Raw genomic sequence first — 21,696 nt, 5'->3', positions numbered from 1 at the left:
TTAGAGGGCACAAAGAGGGCAAGTTATTTTGTGTCAAATACGTTGTGTGTCTAGAATCACAGCATATGTTGAGTATCTGAAGTCAACTTGCTGCTATTAGAAAGCTGCCCTTTACATACGTGGACAAATGTTTACAATGAGCATTCGGTAGTGCTGTAGTATCAACCATTTCATGGTAAGAAATTTTCTCTCTTAGGAATCTACTTCTAATCCCACAGTAGTGTTTTTAGAGTTAAATTATTTATCCACATGGTGCTCAGCCAAGCTCTAAGTAAGGGATTCTCATGAATTTTGGAGTGTAAATAAAAAGACCTTAAAGTTTACCTGATCTTCCATCTCGCTGGAAGTCCACATGGTACCATTCGCCATCATTGACTTTCTTATTGACTGCCCTGGTCTTTGTAGTTCCTGACCCCATATCTAGCAGCAAGTACAGGTGGCCATCCAGCATTTCAATGGCAAAAAAGTCCACCTTAAGAGTTTGGGGAGTCTTGGAATCCTTTGGTTGCTGTTTGGGCTTGCCATGGCTGAAAAGTAGAAGACCGTTTGGCTCAGTGGTGCGGAAATCAAAGGAGATGGAGCCTGTCTTCTTAGCATTCCATTTGTCGAGAATTATAAAAGAGTCAGGTGTCTCAAATGTGATGGGGTCCAGAGTTGCTACATTCTCACACTTGAAAGCAACAGTGCCGTGAATCTTCATCTTGGGATCACCCAACTTTGCCAGTCTGGACAACTCGAGTCTCACATCGTTGTTTTTATAAACAACCTGAAATAGATGTAGAAACTGAAAGTTAAATCCACAGTACAGTCATTCATAAAAAAGCATAAAATAAACTTGTAGTTGTACTGTAAATGTTTCATGAAATGTTACAAGTAACCAGAAGTTGTCCATGACAACAGTGTCATGAGCAGTGTTTACATGCCTCAAGCACTGGTCAAGTTGAACTTAAATGACACCAAATGTCACTTGTTTCCCTGTTTTCTTTGGTCCTTTTTTGAAACCTTCACCACAAGTGCACAGTGTACTCTGGTAGGGTGACAGGGAAAGTAGTGGGACATGTTTTTTGACTGTTATTGTAGCTTCATGTCAACAAAAGGCATCTCATCTTACAAAACAACTGGAATAATCCACTGGAGAGAATTAACAGTTAGTATATATTTTGAGACAATCAGAGATGAGAAAGGAAAGTGATTAATCTAAACTAGTGCATTAATTGCAGGTATTCTATAAAATGCTGATAAGGGCCTCAGTTAGAGCCTATGATTATAATAAAAGTGGGTAGATGATAGATGTACTTATCTAAAATAAGTACATGCACTTACTCATTCACTCTGCAGCATTCACCATTGCATGAACAATTTAGAGCATTATTAAATGATAACCAATTCATATTTTGATTTAAATATGGTTAGTTCTTTTTTTGTAACCCAAACAAGGTTAAGTATCAGAAAATTAAACAGAATAAAGTGGACTGAACCCATGACCTCTTGCTGCTACAGAAGATAGGTGGAGAAGCAAAAGGACCCATCATCATTTGTCCATTAATGAAGCTAATTGCATTTGATATAGAAAGTTGGCTTAAGCGATATATGAAAATAAATTCTAAATATCAATAAAATGTTGTAATAAAACAGCATTATCTGCTGCAGCTGTGCAGCTGTAAAAACAAGGATCCTTTTGTCTTGTTATTTCTAATTTCCATATGAGAAACTATTCAGCATTTAGACAAATGCCAAAATCTTTTATCAAAACATCAGTGTGCCTGTCAGTTTTACCCCAGAAATTCCAACACATCCATGTTTAAATGTATGGTGCCAATCGTGTTGTTAAATAAATAATATGAATGAAGATTTCACTATTGGCAGAAGTAACTAAAGTTTTACAACTACAACAATAAAGTACAGATCAATGATCCTTTCAAATTCATGGAACCACCAATTTGTTGAAAATTGGTTGTTTGATGAATAGCCACATTAGCACTAAAGAGTTGTAATGGTGGATACATGTTCCATTGGGGCAAATTAAATAAGTTTCAGCTGTAAAAAAAAAAGAAGAGAAAAAGTGCCAGATTTTTGAATTTGCTGTCATGATAAGCATTGGGGACACCACCAGTGGGATTGCAATAGCACTGAGCATTATGTTTATCACTGAGTCAGATCTGCAGTGTTTCACAGTTCAGGTGGATCAAGTATGTAGTGGAGCATCAGAATTACTTATGCCCAGGCTTAGTTTTTCATAAATATTAACTTAGTGTATCGAACTAAATTTATTAGCATTAAAATAAGGAAAAATCTCTTTTCCCCATATTTTTAGCTTACATTTAATCTGTTCTTCACAATCACTAAAGATCAATGACTGTTTTAAGATTAAATAAATAGAAATGGAAATAAAAAGGTTATTTTCCAAAAATCTACTGTCTAAAGGAAAGATAGTAGAAAGAAATAATGGGGATGAAAGATAATATATTTGCCAGCTGGGCTTAAGTCATGCAGACGAAGATGGAACAGATACAGCCAATAAACCTAAATCAATTTTTATAGTCAAGACAAAGGGCACCTTTCAGAGTTAAAGAAGTTTTGGTCTCAGCTACGCCTTGCACTGCACTAGTAGTGCTGCACTAATTTGTCATCAAACCAGGGTTGTGACAACTGAGCTATTACTGCACCACCGTTTGTTTTGCCATCAGAACCAACAGGCAGGCGTGGCGGCTCAGACTGGAATTTGCACAAATACTGCAACAAAGCCACTTGGGGACATGCCATCAATCAGAGCCACTGCACATGCCGTTAAACTACAGCTCATATTCTATCATGACATACTTAATAGCTGACCTGCAAACGGGCACCTGTGAAATTCCACACCATTGGCTGACGTGTAGTACAAAACTTGCCAATGTAATGAAAATGCAAGGAATAATTCAAACAGCAACTTACAACTTGCATTTTTTTTTTCACAAAATATTTTACATTTTGTGTTAATGTATGCTTACTTTGTTAGGTTTTGATCTCACTTAGCTAATAAAACATACATTTCAAATTTCAAAATGAAAAGAGCGTATTCTACAAAGTAAAATAATATTTTGCAAAGTAAAATAATATTTTGCAAAGTAAAATAATTTTCCTTAAATAAAAATAAATAAATAAATAAATTAAATGTCAATACTGTAGGCACTGGGTGACTTGGGTTGTCCCTGTATCTGCAGCACTCCAGAGACACGTAGTTAACTAAAATAGACCTTGTATCAAGACTTTTAACAAGATAAACATGGCAAGAGAATGTGTGGTCCACACTTTTTCTGCTCATTAAACAGAACTGTCTCAGAATTCTCCAAGATGTAATTAAGGACAACAGCCAGAGGTTGAGGTAAGATACAATATATTGGTCACCAAAAGAATAAAAGAAGAACCATACAAGAAATGAAAGGGAAGCAATTTCTTTGAAACTGGGATGAACTAATGAATCATTTTGAATTACAGTGAGAATAATGTTTCAATTCTGCCAAGTGGCTATTGAAGTAAACATGTTTCTTGAGCACTACAACATATGAGAAGCAAATAATAAAGAGTCTTAATGATGTAGACTGTACTAAATTATGATCTTCTGGGAGAATATTAAACTGCTGTCTGTATTTGCTGCCCAGGTACCATGTGGCTAGCACTGTGAAGTTAAAATTTTGTGAACAAAATTATATACTAATGACATCAAACATATATCATAAAGGTAGCCTTAAGTGTTCTGACATTATATAAGTCAGCCCCCGTCTCATATTATCTCAGTATTCTTCAACAATAGTGTGGGTTTAAGAGTGTCAATTTCCTGAGTGCTCATGAAAATTCAACTCCCTGATCTCTGGATCACTGCTCTTCTTTGATGTGCACGTGACAGAGCTGTAGATGAACAGTGGTAAATTCCACTTCAAGACATAGCTGTGTGCTTGAATGATGTGTATCTATGTGTTAAACGTCATATGTGCAAAAAAAATTTTTTTTTAAATGTAAGGACAGAAAGTTTGTGTTATAGCACAAGGAGGAGGAGAGAGGAAACAAACTAAAGTAGAATGTTTAGGAAGAGACAAAGATCAGCACGTGGGTGGAAAAGCCTGTTCTGGTGTCTTCAGTTGAAGCCAGCTGAATCCTATACACCCACCAGTCTAAGAGTTCACACAGAAGTAATGTTTACCTCCTTGAGGCAACCCATAAAGTTGTTGCTAACAGGAGATCCAGGCAGGTCAGCTGTGCTAGGGCTCCCTCCAACATAGAAAAAGTCATCTGAACCTAGCATGGTGTAGTCTTCTTGCGTATATCCGGTGGTGGTCAGAATCCCATCCACAGATATCGTTACCTAAACAACAAAGCACAGGGAAAGGACACACTATACTGAAACAGCCTACATAATTACTTGCAATTGCCCTTTCTTTCTTTTTGTCCGTGATAGACTACCCTATGTTTTTATATTCTCAAACCCATTTTCATGTCTGGTTTTAGTGTCTTTTTTCTTGTTTATTATTATTTTGACCACTTTGATTAGTTGGAAGACAGCACGCCTTCTGAGGAAAACTATTCTAGTTAAAGAGTTAGTAAACTGCCCATACTACAGTGTTAGTATTGTCTCCACTGCAACTTAAAAGTAATTTAGCAGACACAAAAATGGTGTTAGTAAAGTGTTATCTAGGTTAGTTTAACTATTATTTCATATTAGTACATTCAGTTGTTCTACAAAAGAAATCACAACGTGCCACTAGTTAGAAAAGGGAGCACATGCTATAGGAAGCACAATCACCTTTTAGTAACAGATAATGATTCAGGGTGTTGAAAAACAACATGCATGTATTTGTCTTTTCTTTTTTTTTTAGAAGAAATCAAAAAATATTATTTCCCCCAGTTTCTTGATTGGGACATAGAATCAGTATTTTCAGTGTCATATACATGCAAAGGTTCTTGAAGAATTTTATTGACACTATATTAGCACAAAAAATTTAAATTAAAAGTAAGAAAGCACCAGAAAAGAAATGACAAACACAGCTCAACTGTCAATATTCATGTTGGCAAATGGGGAGTATGACATTTGCAACATGTAAGACAGACAACATGCCATGCGAAGTGAATGGGGAAACAACTGGCTGAGCCAAAGAGCATCAGACCAGCCGAACAGGAGAATGTCTTCATTATTAACCACAGCTTGATGCAAACGGCTTGAAATGATGCTCCTGAAAAGGTGGATCAAACTGAATTGGACAGAAAACAAATGAAAAAGGGGGTGAAACCAATGAATGGACCAAGAAATAAAAAAATAAAAAAAAAACGATTCAAAAAGTAAGCAGAAGAGTACCAACCGCAGTTTCCCTTATTTTGTAAATGACGTCTACAGTAAAAAAAAAAAGAAAGAAAAGAAACACACGGCAAACCCAAACTAAGAAACAATTAGAATGATATCTACCGAACAATGTAGTTTGTTTACCATAGCGTGTCCAATGCCTGAGTGCTTTGTGGAAAAGGGGGGAGAAAGGAAATTAAAAACTGTGAACAGAATAACGATTGTTACTCAAATAATATATGATGGTCAATACTGTTAGTACACTGTTAAACGGCAAAAAACCATACTGGTTAGTAGAATGGCACATTCCATGAATGATGTTAGTTTGTTTCCAAAGCATGTTAGTAACGTAGAGGGAAAAAAGGGCAAAATAAGTGTAACAAGAAAAAAGCAGACCAAGGAAAATAACAAGAATCCTCCACAAATGGAGCTAGAGCTCAACCAATTACTTCCTGAGTTTTATCGTGCGATTTTTGCACCATTTTCTGTGTGTGCCAAGACAGCTAAATAAGTAGCAGAAAAATAATTGTTTACCAAAGATTTTTAAAAAGTTTATGATTGACAGACACCAAATGGTTTGTAAGAAAGAATGCCTAAAGCACATCACTTGACCCACCTTTAAACACCCCAAGTTTAAGAATATAGCAAGGTTTTGTTTTATATCTATTATATATATTTATATATATATTTTTAGTCTTCAGCGTTTTGCCAATCCACTGTATCCGGCTTTCTGACACTCACACAATACTTTACCTCTTATTTGGTCTTACTGATGAACTTTAGGATCACTTTACTGCAATGAGACAAAGCAAAGAGGACCTGACAAAGAAATGAGGAGGATGGTAATTCTGCTCCCCCACAGAGCATGCACTCAATATGCTTGGTTTTCTTTCACATTTTGAATGCAGTAAATGTTAAAGCTGGACAAATTTTTGCCAATAACCAATTTTTTGAATATGCAATAAAAGCAGCCTTTGTTCTGAGGTGAAGATAAACATTTCCAAGCAAATGAGCAGGAACAAATCTGGAGGTTTTGACTAAGTGGTGTTCATATAAAAAATTCTAACAACATGGACACTACTGGGGAAAAAAACAGGCTAAACAATCTTATAAGACCTATGGCAATTAAAATTCACAAAAGTTAAGACTTGAACTGTGGTTAGTAGATTAAGATGTCTGGTTTTCCCTTAGGAATAAAAATGCTGCAGAAAAAAACACACAAGAAGTTTTTATCTGCAGGGTTTTTTAAAAAAGTTGAATTGTACACAGACAAATCCAACACATCTTCATTTAATTTTCAGCTATGGTAGGGTCTAAAGTTTATTCACAACCAGGTAGTTTTATTTTTCTGCTGAGCCAACAGCAAGTTAAACGACAACTCGTGGGAAAAAAGGAGGAGAATTTATTGCTTCATTGGAAGCAGATGATTCTAATAGAAGTGGAAGAATAATCCAGGTACAGTCATCGAAGCCAAGTCAGAACTAATTAAAATGATGAGGTAAGATTTGCAGGGTCACAGGTCACCGGTGAACCTTTGAGCAGGTGGTGAGCACATTCTACTATTTAGACTGTTTATACCTCTTGGTTTTCCCTCCACCTGTAGCAGTGATTTGTGTCCATCGGTTTTTATACTGAATGCAAAGCAAGGAGCTCAGTCTTCAAACAAAGCCCCTGAATTACTGAAGCAAATCACACATCCCACTGAAATAAGCCTTTTGAACTTCTTCAGGTTACAAAAAAGGTCTCTGCCCACAGCAGTGTGACTACCGCATCCTAACTCAATTTACTACTGTATATGTTGTCCTGGGTTCATTCTGACTAGGATATCATCTTGTGCAGTTAATTGTGTGCACATATATTTCCTTTATCTCATCATCTTTAAAACAACATCAGGTAAGTGTGAGTCCTAATAATAAACTGTGTCAGTTCTCAATTTTTTGTAAGACTACTATAGTTGCACAGCCTGCCAAATGGGTTTTCTAATACCTTAAATGTATGGACTTTCACACTGCCACTGCATCCTAGAAAGTATGACTGAGGAGGTGAGTGTTTTAGGCCATACAATGTATAGTACATAAATCTTGGCAGACAGATTGCTTGGGTTAAAACCTAGATTTCAAATCCTTACAGATATGCTTCACATCCAAGTTTGTTTTAAATTTGAACTTTGAAAAGTGTGATCTGGCTGCATAGTGCTAGAAAGCTAAAAGATCCATTCAAAACAATGATAACATTAGGCTGCTTAAAAATGAAATATTTTTAGTTTGGGTACTCAAATTAGTACAACGGCTGAAAAGAAATGTGTTTGTAACACAGAAATGAAGCACTTTTTAACAAATTTGCAGATACAATTATTTTCATTTCACTAAGTTCAATAAATTGTCTTTTTTACCCTAAACACTGACAATTATTGCTTTTTAGGATCTTTAAATTATAAATGTACAATGCAACACACCCTAAGTCATATTTTTTTCCTTTTCTCCCTTAAAACATAATTTAATCAAGATCCTGTTTCAATTTTTGATGCCCCTGCTCTTTTATGGTGTTGTTTAAGTCTTCACCCTGAACCCCTATGATTCAATTTAGCAATCCAATTACATCTTGGGGAAAAATGTATTGTATGATCGTAATGATTTAAGAGCATCTGATTATTTAGTTTAGTGAGTCTCTTCATCACCATTTGTACTGTTACCTGACGTAGATTCCTTGTTACTTTGACATCATGCCAATCATTGTCATTAAATTTCCCATTGACTGGCTCCACAAGAGCTTCAAAGGCGCCAGACCCCAAATTAATGACGAGTGACACAGCCCCATTTTTCAGGGCCAGGTTGACGTAATCAGCAGATTTGCCCGTGTGCAGCATGAGTCCATTCCTCTGAAGGGTTTTGAAAGACAACGTGATTTCATCACTGCTGCTTTGAATTGGGTTCAAGGACAAGTCGTAGCAGAAGAACTCGGATCCTTTGAACGTTGCAACATACTCTTCTTTTCCTGCAGAGACAAGAGAAAGAGAAATGTGTTCCATTAATTATATGGCCTCTAAGAGGAATATTGGCAAGTTGTCTTAAAAAGGAAAGGATGCCTTGAATTGTTGGACTAATAAACATACTGAAACTGACGAGCTGGGACCTGTACAATGAAGTAGGATTAGTGTCTTAGTTAGGTACCATAAAGTTCAACTCAGGATTTCCAGTAAAGTATCTTTTCTTAATAAGGTGTATCACTGTGGCAGCTTAGACTAATCAAATTCATTGGGCAACTAAAGATTATTTTACACATTTACATGTTCAGCATTTTTATTTATTTATTTATTGCTAGTTTTCTTTCAGGGCTCCTGATATTGATTGGTCTTACAATACCAAACTCACTTGTTTTAAATGGCACCCAACCACAGTCAGAAAACTGGAGATGACTTACTAAATTGATAACCATCTTCACTGTGAATGTACCTGCTTTATACTACAAACATTTTGAAATGTAATGAGAAGAGCATAAATATGCATGTCCATAAAGTAATTGGTACATGAGTATCTCCCACAAGCTTTTACTGCTGCATTCTTTGAATAAATTCACACTTATTGCAGGCATTACCCTTGTTACAGCTGTAACAGATTAATTACCAAGAGAGCACAATGACAGAAAGATTTCATTGTTATTATCTAGTATTACTCTGATTGGTGTGCCAATGAACATCACCTTCTTTAATGATATTTGATTCTGTAGTAATGGGCAAGCCATTCCCGCAATAAATCCTACTCATTCCCAATGCCCCACAGCCTCATAGCAAAAAGATCAGAGGTTCACAACCTGGCTGGTAACTTTCTGTGTGGAGTTTGCATGTTCTCCTCATGCATGCATGGGATTTTTCTAAGAACTCCAGTTTTCTCCCACAAACCAAAGACATGCATGCTAGGGTAATTGGTAACTATAATTTGTCACTAGGAGTGAGTGAGAGAATAAATGGTTGTCTGTCTTGGTTGTCTCTATGTGGCTCTTTGAGGGTTGATGTGTTGATGTTCAAGGTGTACCCTGCCTCTTACACAATGGCATCTCTCCCATGACTGCATGGAAAAGTGGGCAAAGAAGATGAATAAGAAGTTCTAAATGCAAAAGAGAAAGAAGCAGTTCGGGATCCAAACTTGACTTTTAATAAAACAACAGGTAGAAATCAAATGCAACATGAAGGAGGAAGAGAGAAAAAAAAGAAAAGAAAACAAAAACAAAACAGGACTTAACTAGAGATAGAAGACTCTGATGACTGATGAAAACCAAGGAGTACTTATACATTGGAAGGGGTGAAGAGGTGGGGTAAAACAGGTGAAAGGGGAGGAGCTGAAACAGCAGAAACTGAGGAAATCTTGTGATAACAATGAAACCAAGGTCTTGAATATAAAAACTGTCTAAGCTAAAATATGAGATATTCAAACAAAAATAAAAAGTAAAATGAGTAAAAAAATGATTTGATTACGAAGTAACACATATTCACCACCATTTTATGGAAATTGCTCACTGGTTTCTTGAATAATTTTTCATCAGTAAACCATGAAAATAGTTGTGGTAAATATACAAAGCATGGATAATCAAGCATGAACAATAAAATAAATATTCCAGGTGCAGTGGTGGGTGGTGGGCTAAGCTAAAGCCAAGCCCATTAATCAATCTGGTAGGGCCCCACACAACCTTGAGCTGGCTTTGACATCCCTCATACACACATCTGAATGTTTACTGTAAGATGTAAATCCAAATGCCAAGATAGTTTATAAAAAAATAAATCTGACAAAATCTCTACAACACTGAACTAAATGAATAGCTAATTTAAACTTAGTTCACATTTATGTGCTGGAATTTAGTAATTTAGTAGCATCAAAAAATTAATTGACATTTTTTTCCCTCAAGCAACTCACTGCTTAGTAGCCATCAGATGTACTAAGATATGAGAAGAATTTGACAAAAAAAAAAAAAAACCCTAGAGAAAAATTTCAACATTGTTACTGTGATGTATAAACAACACAAAGCAGCAATAAGCGTCAGTGGGCGATGCATGTGAACAACCGTTAGAGAGCATTTAAAAACAAGTTTAGACAAATAACAAGCCATTAAAGTCACAAGCAGAAAATAAACCACCAAAACACAAATGGACCAAAGCATTCAATTATCATAGATGAGGCTGTTTACTTAAGTACGCATGCCAATCCCCCCCNAAAAAACAACAACCCCAGCAACAGTTTCTCTTCCTTAGCGATGAACCAAACATTCATTCACTGCACTGAAAATACATTTGACTCTCNACACACACACACACACACACACACACACACACACACACAAACAGAAGCACACAAACATGCTTAGAGGAGCATCCAGGCATGGATGCAACAATGTCAGAAATAAAAGGGGTTGCTGTCCAGAACAATTTGTCACCTCATTGATTTCCCCTTAAAGGAGCTATAGTGCCCCCCTGGGAAACCTACAAAGGGCCGTAATTGAAGCTGACTGGATCTGACCACTCTTTGGTCATTCCCTCTAAGTCTGAGACCCCTATAAGTGAAAATGAGAGAACTCTACCCTCTGCTCAAAACCCACACATCACAGTGAGCATATAACAAATAGAGCAAATAGTTTGGGGTCATTCTCATCTCTCTCCACGCAACCCCATGCCTGCAAATCACTGTTAATTCCCCTAACCAATGGAGGATAAATTGTGTGTATGTGGCAAAAGGGATTGTTGAGTATTTACAACAGCTGGGACTTAGCCAAGAGGCAGTTTCACACCTTTCCAGATGTACATTTCACGCAGAATGTATATTGTATAATATTTTTAAGTGATATTGGCTCTGATGTAAACAAAAACATTGTGACTGATAAATGTGAACATGCAACACACACACACAATTTAAAAGCATCAATTTTAAATGACACTTATTTGAACTCAAAAAAAGTACAGGTTCTGTTACAACTAACCCACTTAAATAACATTTTACCAATATAATAGAAAACCATTTTAAAACACTGACTGTAGCAAAGCCTGAACGGTTGAGCTTTAGTTTGTTTGAGGCATTTCGCTCTCAGCCAGGTCAAGTGTCAAACTCTGATTGTACCCAAGCTTCTCTTTGGCATCAAACAAAACAGGTCAGAAGCACGCAGATTGCTTATTAGAAATGTCTCTCTAGATTAAGAATAGATTTTTATGTTTTGGCCAAACCTATTTGTAAAACAAAGTTATATTAAAGAAAAGTGTAAATAACTGTAAACTTTAGTAATGCAGCTGTGACCCAGCAATACCATTACATAATGTCATGCAACTTTACAAACATTGCTGCTGGTGTGATAAACTAACCTCAACCTTTTTTTTAAATTGATTCTTTTGTGCAGGCAAATTGTGGGTGTGATGTACAAGTGATGCTTGCTGTTATATTCTTTATGGTATGAATAACAACTGAACACAAGGTTTATGGGTGCACTTATACAGGGTATACCACAAAATAACCTGTTACAGAAGCAGCATCAAGACAACGAAACTGACTCACACAACTTTTTCCATCGCTTTTTAACACATATGCCGGTGTTGCTCTCAAAACACACACAAAACATCTCTGAAGCTTATAAAAATAGCTTAAACAACTACCACAGTGTGGGCCTCTCATTTTATACCCACTTGTGAATGAATAAAAAACCAGCAACATGGTCACAGGTAAGAACAAAACACCAAATCAATGACACCAACAAAGCAGTTTGGCTAAGGCTATGTAGCAAAAGTGTTTCTTAATCACAACTTTCTTACTCTTCAACCCAATACATACAATGCATGTATTGGGAATGCATGGTGAACATTGCATGTACATCATACATGTCAAAGGACTTGACATTTTACAAAATGGGCTTTATTTGTTCATGTTTAGACCCATGAAATAGGCATTGTAAGCTGGATACACCAGTTTACAAGGCAGCAGTGTGACAGCGGTTTCCCCTTGTCTGTATTATAATGTGTGGCCAAACTTATATTTTTAAAGTAAGATAATGTAATGATTTAATGGATATGTAAGTATCACAAATTAATGAAAATAGCCTATTCCTTTGAAGATTTTGCACAATCAAAAAGTAAATTTTGACAAGTATATATGCTCATAAGTCATTAAAACCTCAAACTATTCCACCTTAAGAGACTTTTGTAGACAAGAAGTAGGCTATTGTGAATTGTTTCTACACCCTGCTTTGTTTTATGAACCTTTATTGGAAAATGAAGGGTACAACTAGAAGAAATTACACACATTTGCATGTTTTGAGACATGGGAATACAACGTGTATAGCACTCTGCTGTGTTGAATATAAACAGACAATGTGTCACTAAGATGTGTCATTTTTCTGCAGAAAAGAAGCTACTTCATATTTAAGAAAAGTGGTATTTTGTCACAGTGTTCCCTTGGATATTAAGGTGTCTCCAGGTTATCCCTCTGAATTGTTCTACAGTTTACAGTCACTTAAACGAGAGTAAGCTGTCAGCACGTTAATGCCTTTGAGTCATGACACTGAATAAAAGTCATCACCTTTAGTATTTTTTTCAGAGGACAGAAAAAGACATGAACAGAGTGAAAGTGAAGCTCCAAGGGAGAGGCCATAAATAGACACACAAGTAAAAACTTGTCAGTCTGTTGCTCTGCATCTTTCAACCTTATTTCATTTTTAGTACACCAAAGTTTCACAGCAACATTCACAATCTGTGAAATTTGTAATTTAAAACTATCCTTTTATGTGGATAATTGTAAATGAACAACATTTAAGTGCCATTCAGCAATTTCATTCTCTATAGTCACATTACATTTGTGGTTGTGGTGGAGAACCAACCGCCCATATCAAGGGAAGTAATACAATTATTCGCCACTCAAATCAAATTAGTGTCACAAAGAGTCAGAGACTGCTGCATGAAGCTACCACAGAATGCCAGGTATACAGTACTTCACAGCAAAAAAAAATCAGCAGAAGCAGCATAAATCCATTTAAAGTATTATTTAACCCCTGATTAATTGAAGCTGAGTACATAGAACTGAATCACTCATTTATTATTAACCACCATGGGGGTGCAAGCTGGAGCACAACTGTATGTACTGTATATACAACACAACCAGCATGTGACCAAGCAAACAGGAGGCTCCTCATCAGTCATTTTGTGCTGACACTAATCTGGCATCTGCTACTCTGTGGCTCCTTTTTAAATTAGCTTGCAATTCAATCGAGTGTGTGGGCGAGTTGGGGAGGGGGTCATGTCCACTGTCAACATCAAATCATGACCCTACAATCTGAAACAGCCTTGGCAGGACATGATTAAAATTACCTGTCAAAAGAACTCCTGCTGGAGGCTTTTATTCTTTGTGCCAATATTCAAATATTTGACATTTGGGATCTGATTCTGTTTGTACTGAGTTTGTAAAAAGTCAAAAAGATTTTAGGTTTTACAGAAATAAAGCATTAGTTAAAAAAAAAATGTGTAATTGATTTGACTTGTCAGAACAAGTTTGCACAAGACAAATAAAAAAAATTACAATGGATATCAAGAACTTTCAGTGTCAAATAAGACAGAAGAGAAGATGACATTTTATAAGAACAATGGGCAGATATGTCAGAGACACTATTTGTGCCCTTTCCGTGTTGTTTTATCCTTTTTATGATAGTCTACAGCATTATCTGGGATTTTAGGATGAAACTTAGGAACATGGTCACAACTTTCACCCAAAATAGGTCATCTTACTTTTAGTTATGACAAATTTATACTAAAAGAAGAAAGTTAATTGTACCATAGACAAAAACAAATTTCAATGTAAAGACCAAGGCTGTATCAAAGTTTATTAAATGACATTACATTTCACTGTCTTTTGATTCATTTGCCATTTTCTTGTTTGATTGACAGTCAGTAAATTAGGGAGAAATTAAGATAAAACACAATTAATTTATTAAGCTCTATATTGTTTCTAAAATACGTTTGTATATGTTTATCACACTATTCAAAAACACACATTAAATAATTCATAAAATATTTCAAACCACTCTTATTTTGACAAGACCTTTTCTCTTCTTGTGTTATGTGAGCCATAAAAAATACATTTCTTTGATGCCGATTGCTTTTGTTGGTGATCGAGTTGACAGAGCAGCAGTAATGGGAGAAAGAGTCTCAATTAGCTCAGTGAAATGTATCCATGCATTTAACTGACAAAGTCAGCATGTGTGGATGTGTTTACACATACTGAGTACTGTCAGGCACCTTACTGTGCTAGTTTAACATATTGTGTCATTTAGATCTACAGTATGAAGGGTGCCTTGCTGTGTTCCGAGTCAGTCTGCAGAAACCCATTGTCCATATTAAATATGTTCCTAATTGGCTTTATCACTATGACTGATGCTAAAAATAGAAGAACGTGTAAATTAGACAGATGTTAGAACATCTGGGGAACATATTATGGCAGCTAAGTCATCTAAGATGTGTCAACTTGTGGGTAAAAATGTATAAGTGATAGGGACCTCCTGGTTTAGGCTGAAGATCAGTTGTTACCGAGGTTACTCAACTCAGGATATCTGTTGTTTTATGTCAACTGCAAAATAATGCATCAGCCAGTAAAAACTTTGGCAGGATTGAGCCCACGTCTGCTGTGTGAAATATTTCAGAAACAGCCTGCGGTTTCAGCTTTTCACGAGACAGTAGTGACAGGGCTTTATTCAACACTACAAATTTAATGAGACACCTGAAGTTTAAACACTTCACTGAACACAATGAGTTCTCAGTTAACTTCAGGTAAGGCTCTGTTGAAGCACAAAGTTGAGTTTGGTTTCTGAGTCACAGCAAGGCAAGTTATTTCTTTCCCTTTAAATGTTAAATTTTAAGATACTAACAGGAACCCAGCTTCAGGCAAATGGAATAAGACTAGGCGATTGGATTCATTGATATGGATCACCAGATCACTGCTGTGGTTGAAATTATGGAATTTCTTCACTTTTTGGAACTGTTAAAGTAGAGTTAAGCTATACCATCTCATCTCTTCACATCCAAAGCAGTACTACAAAAGCTACTACTATCTATGATGCATTTTACCTGAGTTCAGCACATATTTTCCATCCATCCATCCATCCATCCATCCATCCATCCATCCATCCATCCATCCATCCATCCATCTCTTTTCTTTACAAGTAGCTGGTGCTCATCTCCAACCTTCTCTGGGTGGCAGGAACACCCTACAAGCTGCCAATCCATCACCGGACATTTGACTTATCATGTATTCAAAATGTTGAGGTTCTACATGCAGTTCTTTGAATATTATACACAGAGAAGGTCAGCAGAAAAAAAAACTTGCTTCACGTTGTTCTGTGTGATAATGCAACAAATATCCTAAGATGTGATATATAAAATGGGTGTTGCATGCACAGAGATGGAGGCTAAATGGAGCGACACCTGCAAGCTAGGTCAGACACTCAACTTGAGCTACTTCACACTTGATCTGCCTTACATTCCACATGACATACATTAAATCTACACTTCCATTTTGGATGCTGCATTTAGGCTTCAAAATTTCTAATTTGTGATATTGATGCTGTTGCTTGCTGTCTTCTGCATGGGTTTATTTCAGCCCCTCTACAATTCCAGCATTACTGTGTAGGCTCTGAGACAAAAATAATTGCATCAATTTAGAGCGTATTGAAAAAATAGGTTCACAGAGATAAATTAACTTGAGATCCTAGATGCCAAATTTCAGTTTTTTTCTGCAACAAAGATTTAAATCCATTTCAATCATGAGTTTGCTAACTGAGCTGTGACCTCCACTTTGGCATTGCTTTAACTTTATTGTAATGTGTAGTTTGTGACTATACGATTCAGGAAAATAAATATCAAACTGAGATAAGACATCAGCACACCCCCAAACTTCAGTGACTCATATTGGCAATTTCAGATCTGTTTACAGTGACTGCTTGCAGTTGAAGTAAAGATTAAAGCTTTGCCCTCTTATTGAAAGCCTCTGTCTTTGTCAACATGCTTTTCTAATGTAATAGGAATGCACCTTCATTTTGAGATAAACTTTAATTTTGAAGAGCTGTAGAGACAAGCTTGTAAAACCTCATAACATTTACTGAAGAATCAGGCAGACATTTTGGAGTGTATCAGCCAGATCAAACAGACTCCATGTGAATTCACTGTTGTTGGCTGTATCTCAGTCAGCTGCACAGGCAAGCCTCCTCTGGGATCAGCTCCCACAAAGCCACCTCATCCACGGCTTGGCATCATGGCTTTGATGATGCATACACCTGTGCACACAATCACACAGGCATGAAAAACAAACATACAATAGACAATGAGAATGGTGGCTAGCACACATACACACACAAACAATCTCCAGAAAGACACACTCCAAGGAAAATCTTGTACTGAATCCCTTTGGCACACATACTGAATTCAAATCTAATAACAATTCTTACTGCTGCAAACTCCCACATAACTAAATTCCCTTGGAAGGAAAATCAGACAGAGTGAGGCAGAGACAATGTATTTTTTTTATAACCTGGCCACTCTGCAATAGCATCTAATTTGCCTTTTCACGATGCCTTTAAGATATTTACAAATACAATGTAAACCAAACAGTGTCCCCATAAATCATACAGATAAAATGGTTTTATGTATGATATATGCTTTAGATATTCCGCTGCAAGAAAATTAAATAATTTTTTCTTTAAATAGAATACAAGCTCCTCAAGACCGAAATAATATGAGATAAAATTGATTAGACATTTATAGTTGGCAGGTGACCCATAAAAGCTAGATCTTCTTAGTGCATTCCCCACCAAAAGGAACATTTCTGTGCTGTAAGTCTAACAAATAACTCCCAACAGCAACATCTAGAGGAGTATATGGTGCTGGTGTGAGATAAATTTGTCAACAATGCACAAGAGCCTCTTTTTCTCTCTATTGTGCAAAGCAAGAGAAGGGTAAAAATTGTCTAGGGCTCTCCAGTTCTTAGAAAAAAAAATCTTAAAGTACATTTTCAGGAGAGATAGTGAAACCCTGACATAAGATAATAAAAGCAAGATATAGAAACACAGCCAGCCAAACAGACGTGAATACTCATGCACTCAGGCACACAAAGACTCCGTGAGCACAAAAACGGCACACTTCCAGCTGCAAGACTCTCATTTGCACTTGTCCCATTATAAAATCATAACTGCAATATGAAGAAAAAAAGTGTACAATGTGGTGAATAGTAAAGCTGTGTCCATTTTTGAAGCATAAATTCAGAGGACAATGATACAGCCCTTAAGTTGTATGATGAATCAATTCATTCATAAGCTCATTTAAGTATTGGTACTTTTGAGATCAACTATAACTATTACTACATCTATAGTAGTTTTATAATACTGCAAAGGCCAAGTGACTAGAAAGATTTTTTCCTAAAGAAACCTTTCAGTAACAGTGTGATTACACACTGTCAAAATGAATGAACTACATGGACAGCTGTGTAATAACATTTGATGGCAGGTTTCTGTCTGAATAAGCCTTGTTTTAAAAGTGCTGCTGGCAATAAATCTTTGACATATGCACCTTAACAAGCTTCTCAGTTTAAATCTAACTTTGTCAAGGTTGCCAGCGCGGAATCAAAAGTGCACACTGTGAGAGAGCAGCCGAGGTTACCGTGTCCACTTTTTGATTACAGGAGGAGAGGAAGAAGTCTGTTAAGGACTGGCATTTGGCAGATGTCTAATTTGGGCCATATACATGGGGACATTCTTCACACAAGAGCAAAGTCAAGAGGCACAGAAACATGTCATTGCACAGAAATAATTCATGTGCTAATTACATTGCCGCAGTGTCGCTCAGGATCATTTCTGCACAGAGCTGCTCTTGTCTTCCAGCTCTATCCACTGAGATCCACTCTTTGCCTGATGCACCATGAATCCTTGATAGTGAGCAAAAGACACATCGGCAAAGACACTTTCTTATCATTATCCTCCCTCATTGCTCGGACAATACACTTACCCTGTCAGCCACTGAGCTACAGAGCTTCAGTTTTTCCCTGAATAAACTATGTGTCACACAAACAATGAATTAAACTATTTATATATGAGTATTTAAACATATTTTACTTCAACTGATTGTACTTTAACAGAATTGAAAGCTTGTGAATGGTAATGCTATTGCAAATACAATATAAAAGATCTTTAAGTAATAGAAAATTTTTGTGCATATCTCACACAACAAGTGATGCATTTAAAGCACTGACAATATGGAGAGAATTTTTATAATACTCGTATTCTTTCCATGAGAAGAGAAAATGCTGGAAATGTGAAAGTGCACAGTGTCAAATGTTGAAACAAAGATTTATTACTGCACTTATGGTCACGGTAATAGCAAAATTATTTAATGAGCCTTGGCAGAACATGAAATTTGCCGCATTTCATTAGCTGCCAAAAATAATCAAAACTTATAATTAGAAACATTATCATCTGTGTTAGTGATACAACTTTCACTTCTTGAAAGACTAAAAGATGAAAGCATTCAATTACAGCAGACTTTACCGCTATCCTTTTCATAAATTTTAAACGCAATTAACTGTCTTAAAAAGAAATACCTGCCAGGAAAAATCAGTTCTTACAACCACATTGCTTGGTTGTTATCTAATTCAGTAAATTATTAGAATAAAAATTAAAATGAAATTGGAGTTAAATGAATTTGAAATTTACTCTCTTTTTACTGACATACTTCTAGTATCACAAAGTTTATCCTTTTTTTTTTTTTTCGTGCCACTGAAGTCAACACAGTGAGATCAGATTGTTCATTCATGCCTTCCATTGTCTGACACTGGCAAAGTGGCCTGTCTGTCACAAACAAGCATTTCAGGTGCAGTGAGGTGAACTTGAAATAAATGTACCCTGAATCGAAACCAAATCTTGTCAGTGCATCACCTCTTCTCCATCTCACTTGAACAAGAAAAGAAAACAAAGAGCACTGCAACTGAAAAAAGTGCACATAAAGTTTATTTTGTTATAGTTGTTTGATGTTTTTAAGGTTGCAACCAGATTTCTTTTTTTTGTTTCTTTTTTTTTTTTATTTGGTCACCGAACAGTGATTTGCATGTAGACTGTGTGTGCTAATTCCGCCTGTGGTGGAAAAACACAACACTGCACAGTGAGCAGCACCACTCCATGTTTGAAAATGTGCTCCAGTGAACAAATTGCTGCAAGATAGTAAAGCTTGACAGAACTCCAGCATTACCATGCTGAGCTGCTGGGCAATGTTGCTATCACAATGGTGGACATGTATATATATTTCTTTGGTTCTGGTTGTGCAAAAAGTGTAATTTCATTTCCTAAAGCACTTTCAGTTATGTTATATCTGTTATTTAATGCAAATGGGATTAATTACATGATAAGTGTCTACCAAAGTATTTATTTTGTCTCAGTATTGACTAAAAACTATCCTAATAATTTAAGTGATTTTACTTTAATAAAGCATCCAGTGGAAACTTTCTCCAAGACCTACAGTCCACATTAATCATAAAAATATCCTTTCCTAAGTTGAATGTCCTAGAAAAAGACTGGATTCTTCCAGATCTTCATGCAGTTATAAGTAAGATCACACTGTGGTATCCTTAGCAAGGATAAACTAAAGATGCAAGTGCTTGTTCTAAGCCAAACACTTCATGGAATTGGAGATATAAGCAGTATGCCTGATGCCAGATAGGAAGCTTTTATATTGTCATAAGACTTAACAAAAGGGCTGCTGCACAATGTTTTAACTTTAAGGGTATTTGGGAATCAAGGTTCCTCTGATATGCTCTTGAGGCTTTAACACAATCCAGTCTTTCAAGCAGATGCATAAATACATAATCTAATTGCACAAACCTGGGAAGGAACTGAAAAACAAAATGCTTATGTTGTACTTTTAATCGGCTTCTCAATTCTCAACACTCCTTAGCCAAAATAGTTCATTGTTATAAATGCATTGATTCAGGTGTCCTTGCTAAGATATTTTTCCATAGAGTGTTGTCTCATACCGCTGGCCCTCCTTGTACTTTCCATCACCTTAGTGATTGTTAATAGCAGTTCCCCCCTCCCAACCTTATCTACTGTGGAAGATTGTACACCAGCAAAGTTGCTGACCTATGGAGGGGAAATTACTCACTTTTGGGTGTTACTGTTTCAGCAGCGCTACCGCCTTGCTGACACTAGACCAAGGTCATTTCATAATGGGTTGTCCAGCTGCCACTCTGCTGTCAACAGGGCTGAGTGATGAAGGAGAGCGTAGACCGTTACAGTGACAGGAGTCAAGGCTACGGCGACTTGATAAAGATCTGCCTCTAACACAAGTGAAAACAGCAAGGAAAGAGAGATGGGAAAAAGATGATCCTGCATTTTGCCCCTACACCTTCAAAGTGGTGACAAATAGATATGCTTAGAGGCTTTCATCTGCAGAGTCATTCTCTTTTGCATTTTATTGCCAGCTGAAAGTGCTATATTACAAGGATAAATGCATTAGTTTGGCAACGGCAATCATCACAATTTGTTGATTGTGCTACAGCACTTCTCTTTGTCAATCTTGTCAGATCTATGAATTGATCAGTGAAGACTAATATACATCTGGGTGACTCATCTAGCACAGATTTGTTCTACCCTCTGGGATAAAACAAAATGGTGTTTTTTTGTTTTATTTGTACATTTCCTTTTTGTAAGAATTACTCCTCTTTGTAACCCCATGTTCTTCCCCATTTTATTTCTTTACCATTGCAGGTATGGCGTCTGCATTTTGCAACATAATCAAGGCTTGTTTTTCATAAGGGACAGCCAATAATTGTTACTTGATTAATGTTTGTGAGTACAGTTGACATAACTGGAGAAAAAAGGTACATTGTTCTGAGGTGAATGCTTCAAACTGAAAAAAAAACACTCACTAACTTACAGCCAAGACTATCAGTCACAACACAAAAAAGAAAAACTTACAGTATTTTTCAACTCACACACACTTATAGAATTACCTCTGTTTATGATAAAAACGCTCCTCTACATGTTTTAATATTTTATATTAGTGCTTCTTAAGACAAAACAAACAAAAAAAAAATCACTTATTGTGTAAAGATGTAAAGAAATTTGATCTAAAAAGGAGGGGAAATAGTTTCCATGATCTGAATATTTTAGTTTTCCTCTGCTTTCAGTCTGTACAGACTGTATTTTCTATGCTTGTCTGTTTTGTGCCTATGCAGAGTACAGGTGCTGGTCATAAAATTAGAATATCATGAAAAAGTAGATTGATTTCAGTAATTCCATTTAAAAAGTGAAACTTGTATATTATATTCATACATTACATACAAACTCATATATTTCAAATGTTTATTTCGTTTAATTTTGATGATTAC

The 21,696-nt window shown here is 36.3% G+C and overlaps 1 protein-coding gene across 27 annotated transcripts in view; it reads right to left on the bottom strand.

Annotated features, from left to right (window-relative positions):
- Positions 1 to 21,696, bottom strand: part of LOC108234070 (neurexin-1a) — a 226,109-nt gene that overhangs the window by 142,414 nt on the left and 61,999 nt on the right. For 21 of the 27 annotated variants that reach the window (XM_017412947.3, XM_017412949.3, XM_017412958.3 and 18 more), the window contains 4 exons: positions 8,007 to 8,308; positions 5,459 to 5,482; positions 4,181 to 4,342; positions 325 to 766 (listed from right to left, as the gene is read on the bottom strand). In XM_017412947.3, coding sequence (XP_017268436.1) covers positions 325 to 766; positions 4,181 to 4,342; positions 5,459 to 5,482; positions 8,007 to 8,308 — 930 coding nt within the window. The remainder of the gene's footprint in view (positions 1 to 324; positions 767 to 4,180; positions 4,343 to 5,458; positions 5,483 to 8,006; positions 8,309 to 21,696) is intronic. The other 6 variants (XM_017412952.3, XM_025005239.2, XM_025005244.2 and 3 more) reach the window with 1 other exon arrangement.

This window comes from Kryptolebias marmoratus, linkage group LG22 (genome assembly GCF_001649575.2).
Source record: "Kryptolebias marmoratus isolate JLee-2015 linkage group LG22, ASM164957v2, whole genome shotgun sequence".
Classification (NCBI taxonomy): Eukaryota; Metazoa; Chordata; class Actinopteri; order Cyprinodontiformes; family Rivulidae; genus Kryptolebias; species Kryptolebias marmoratus.
Note: the sequence above shows the minus strand (reverse complement) of the source record. Positions and strands in the feature narration are given on the sequence as shown.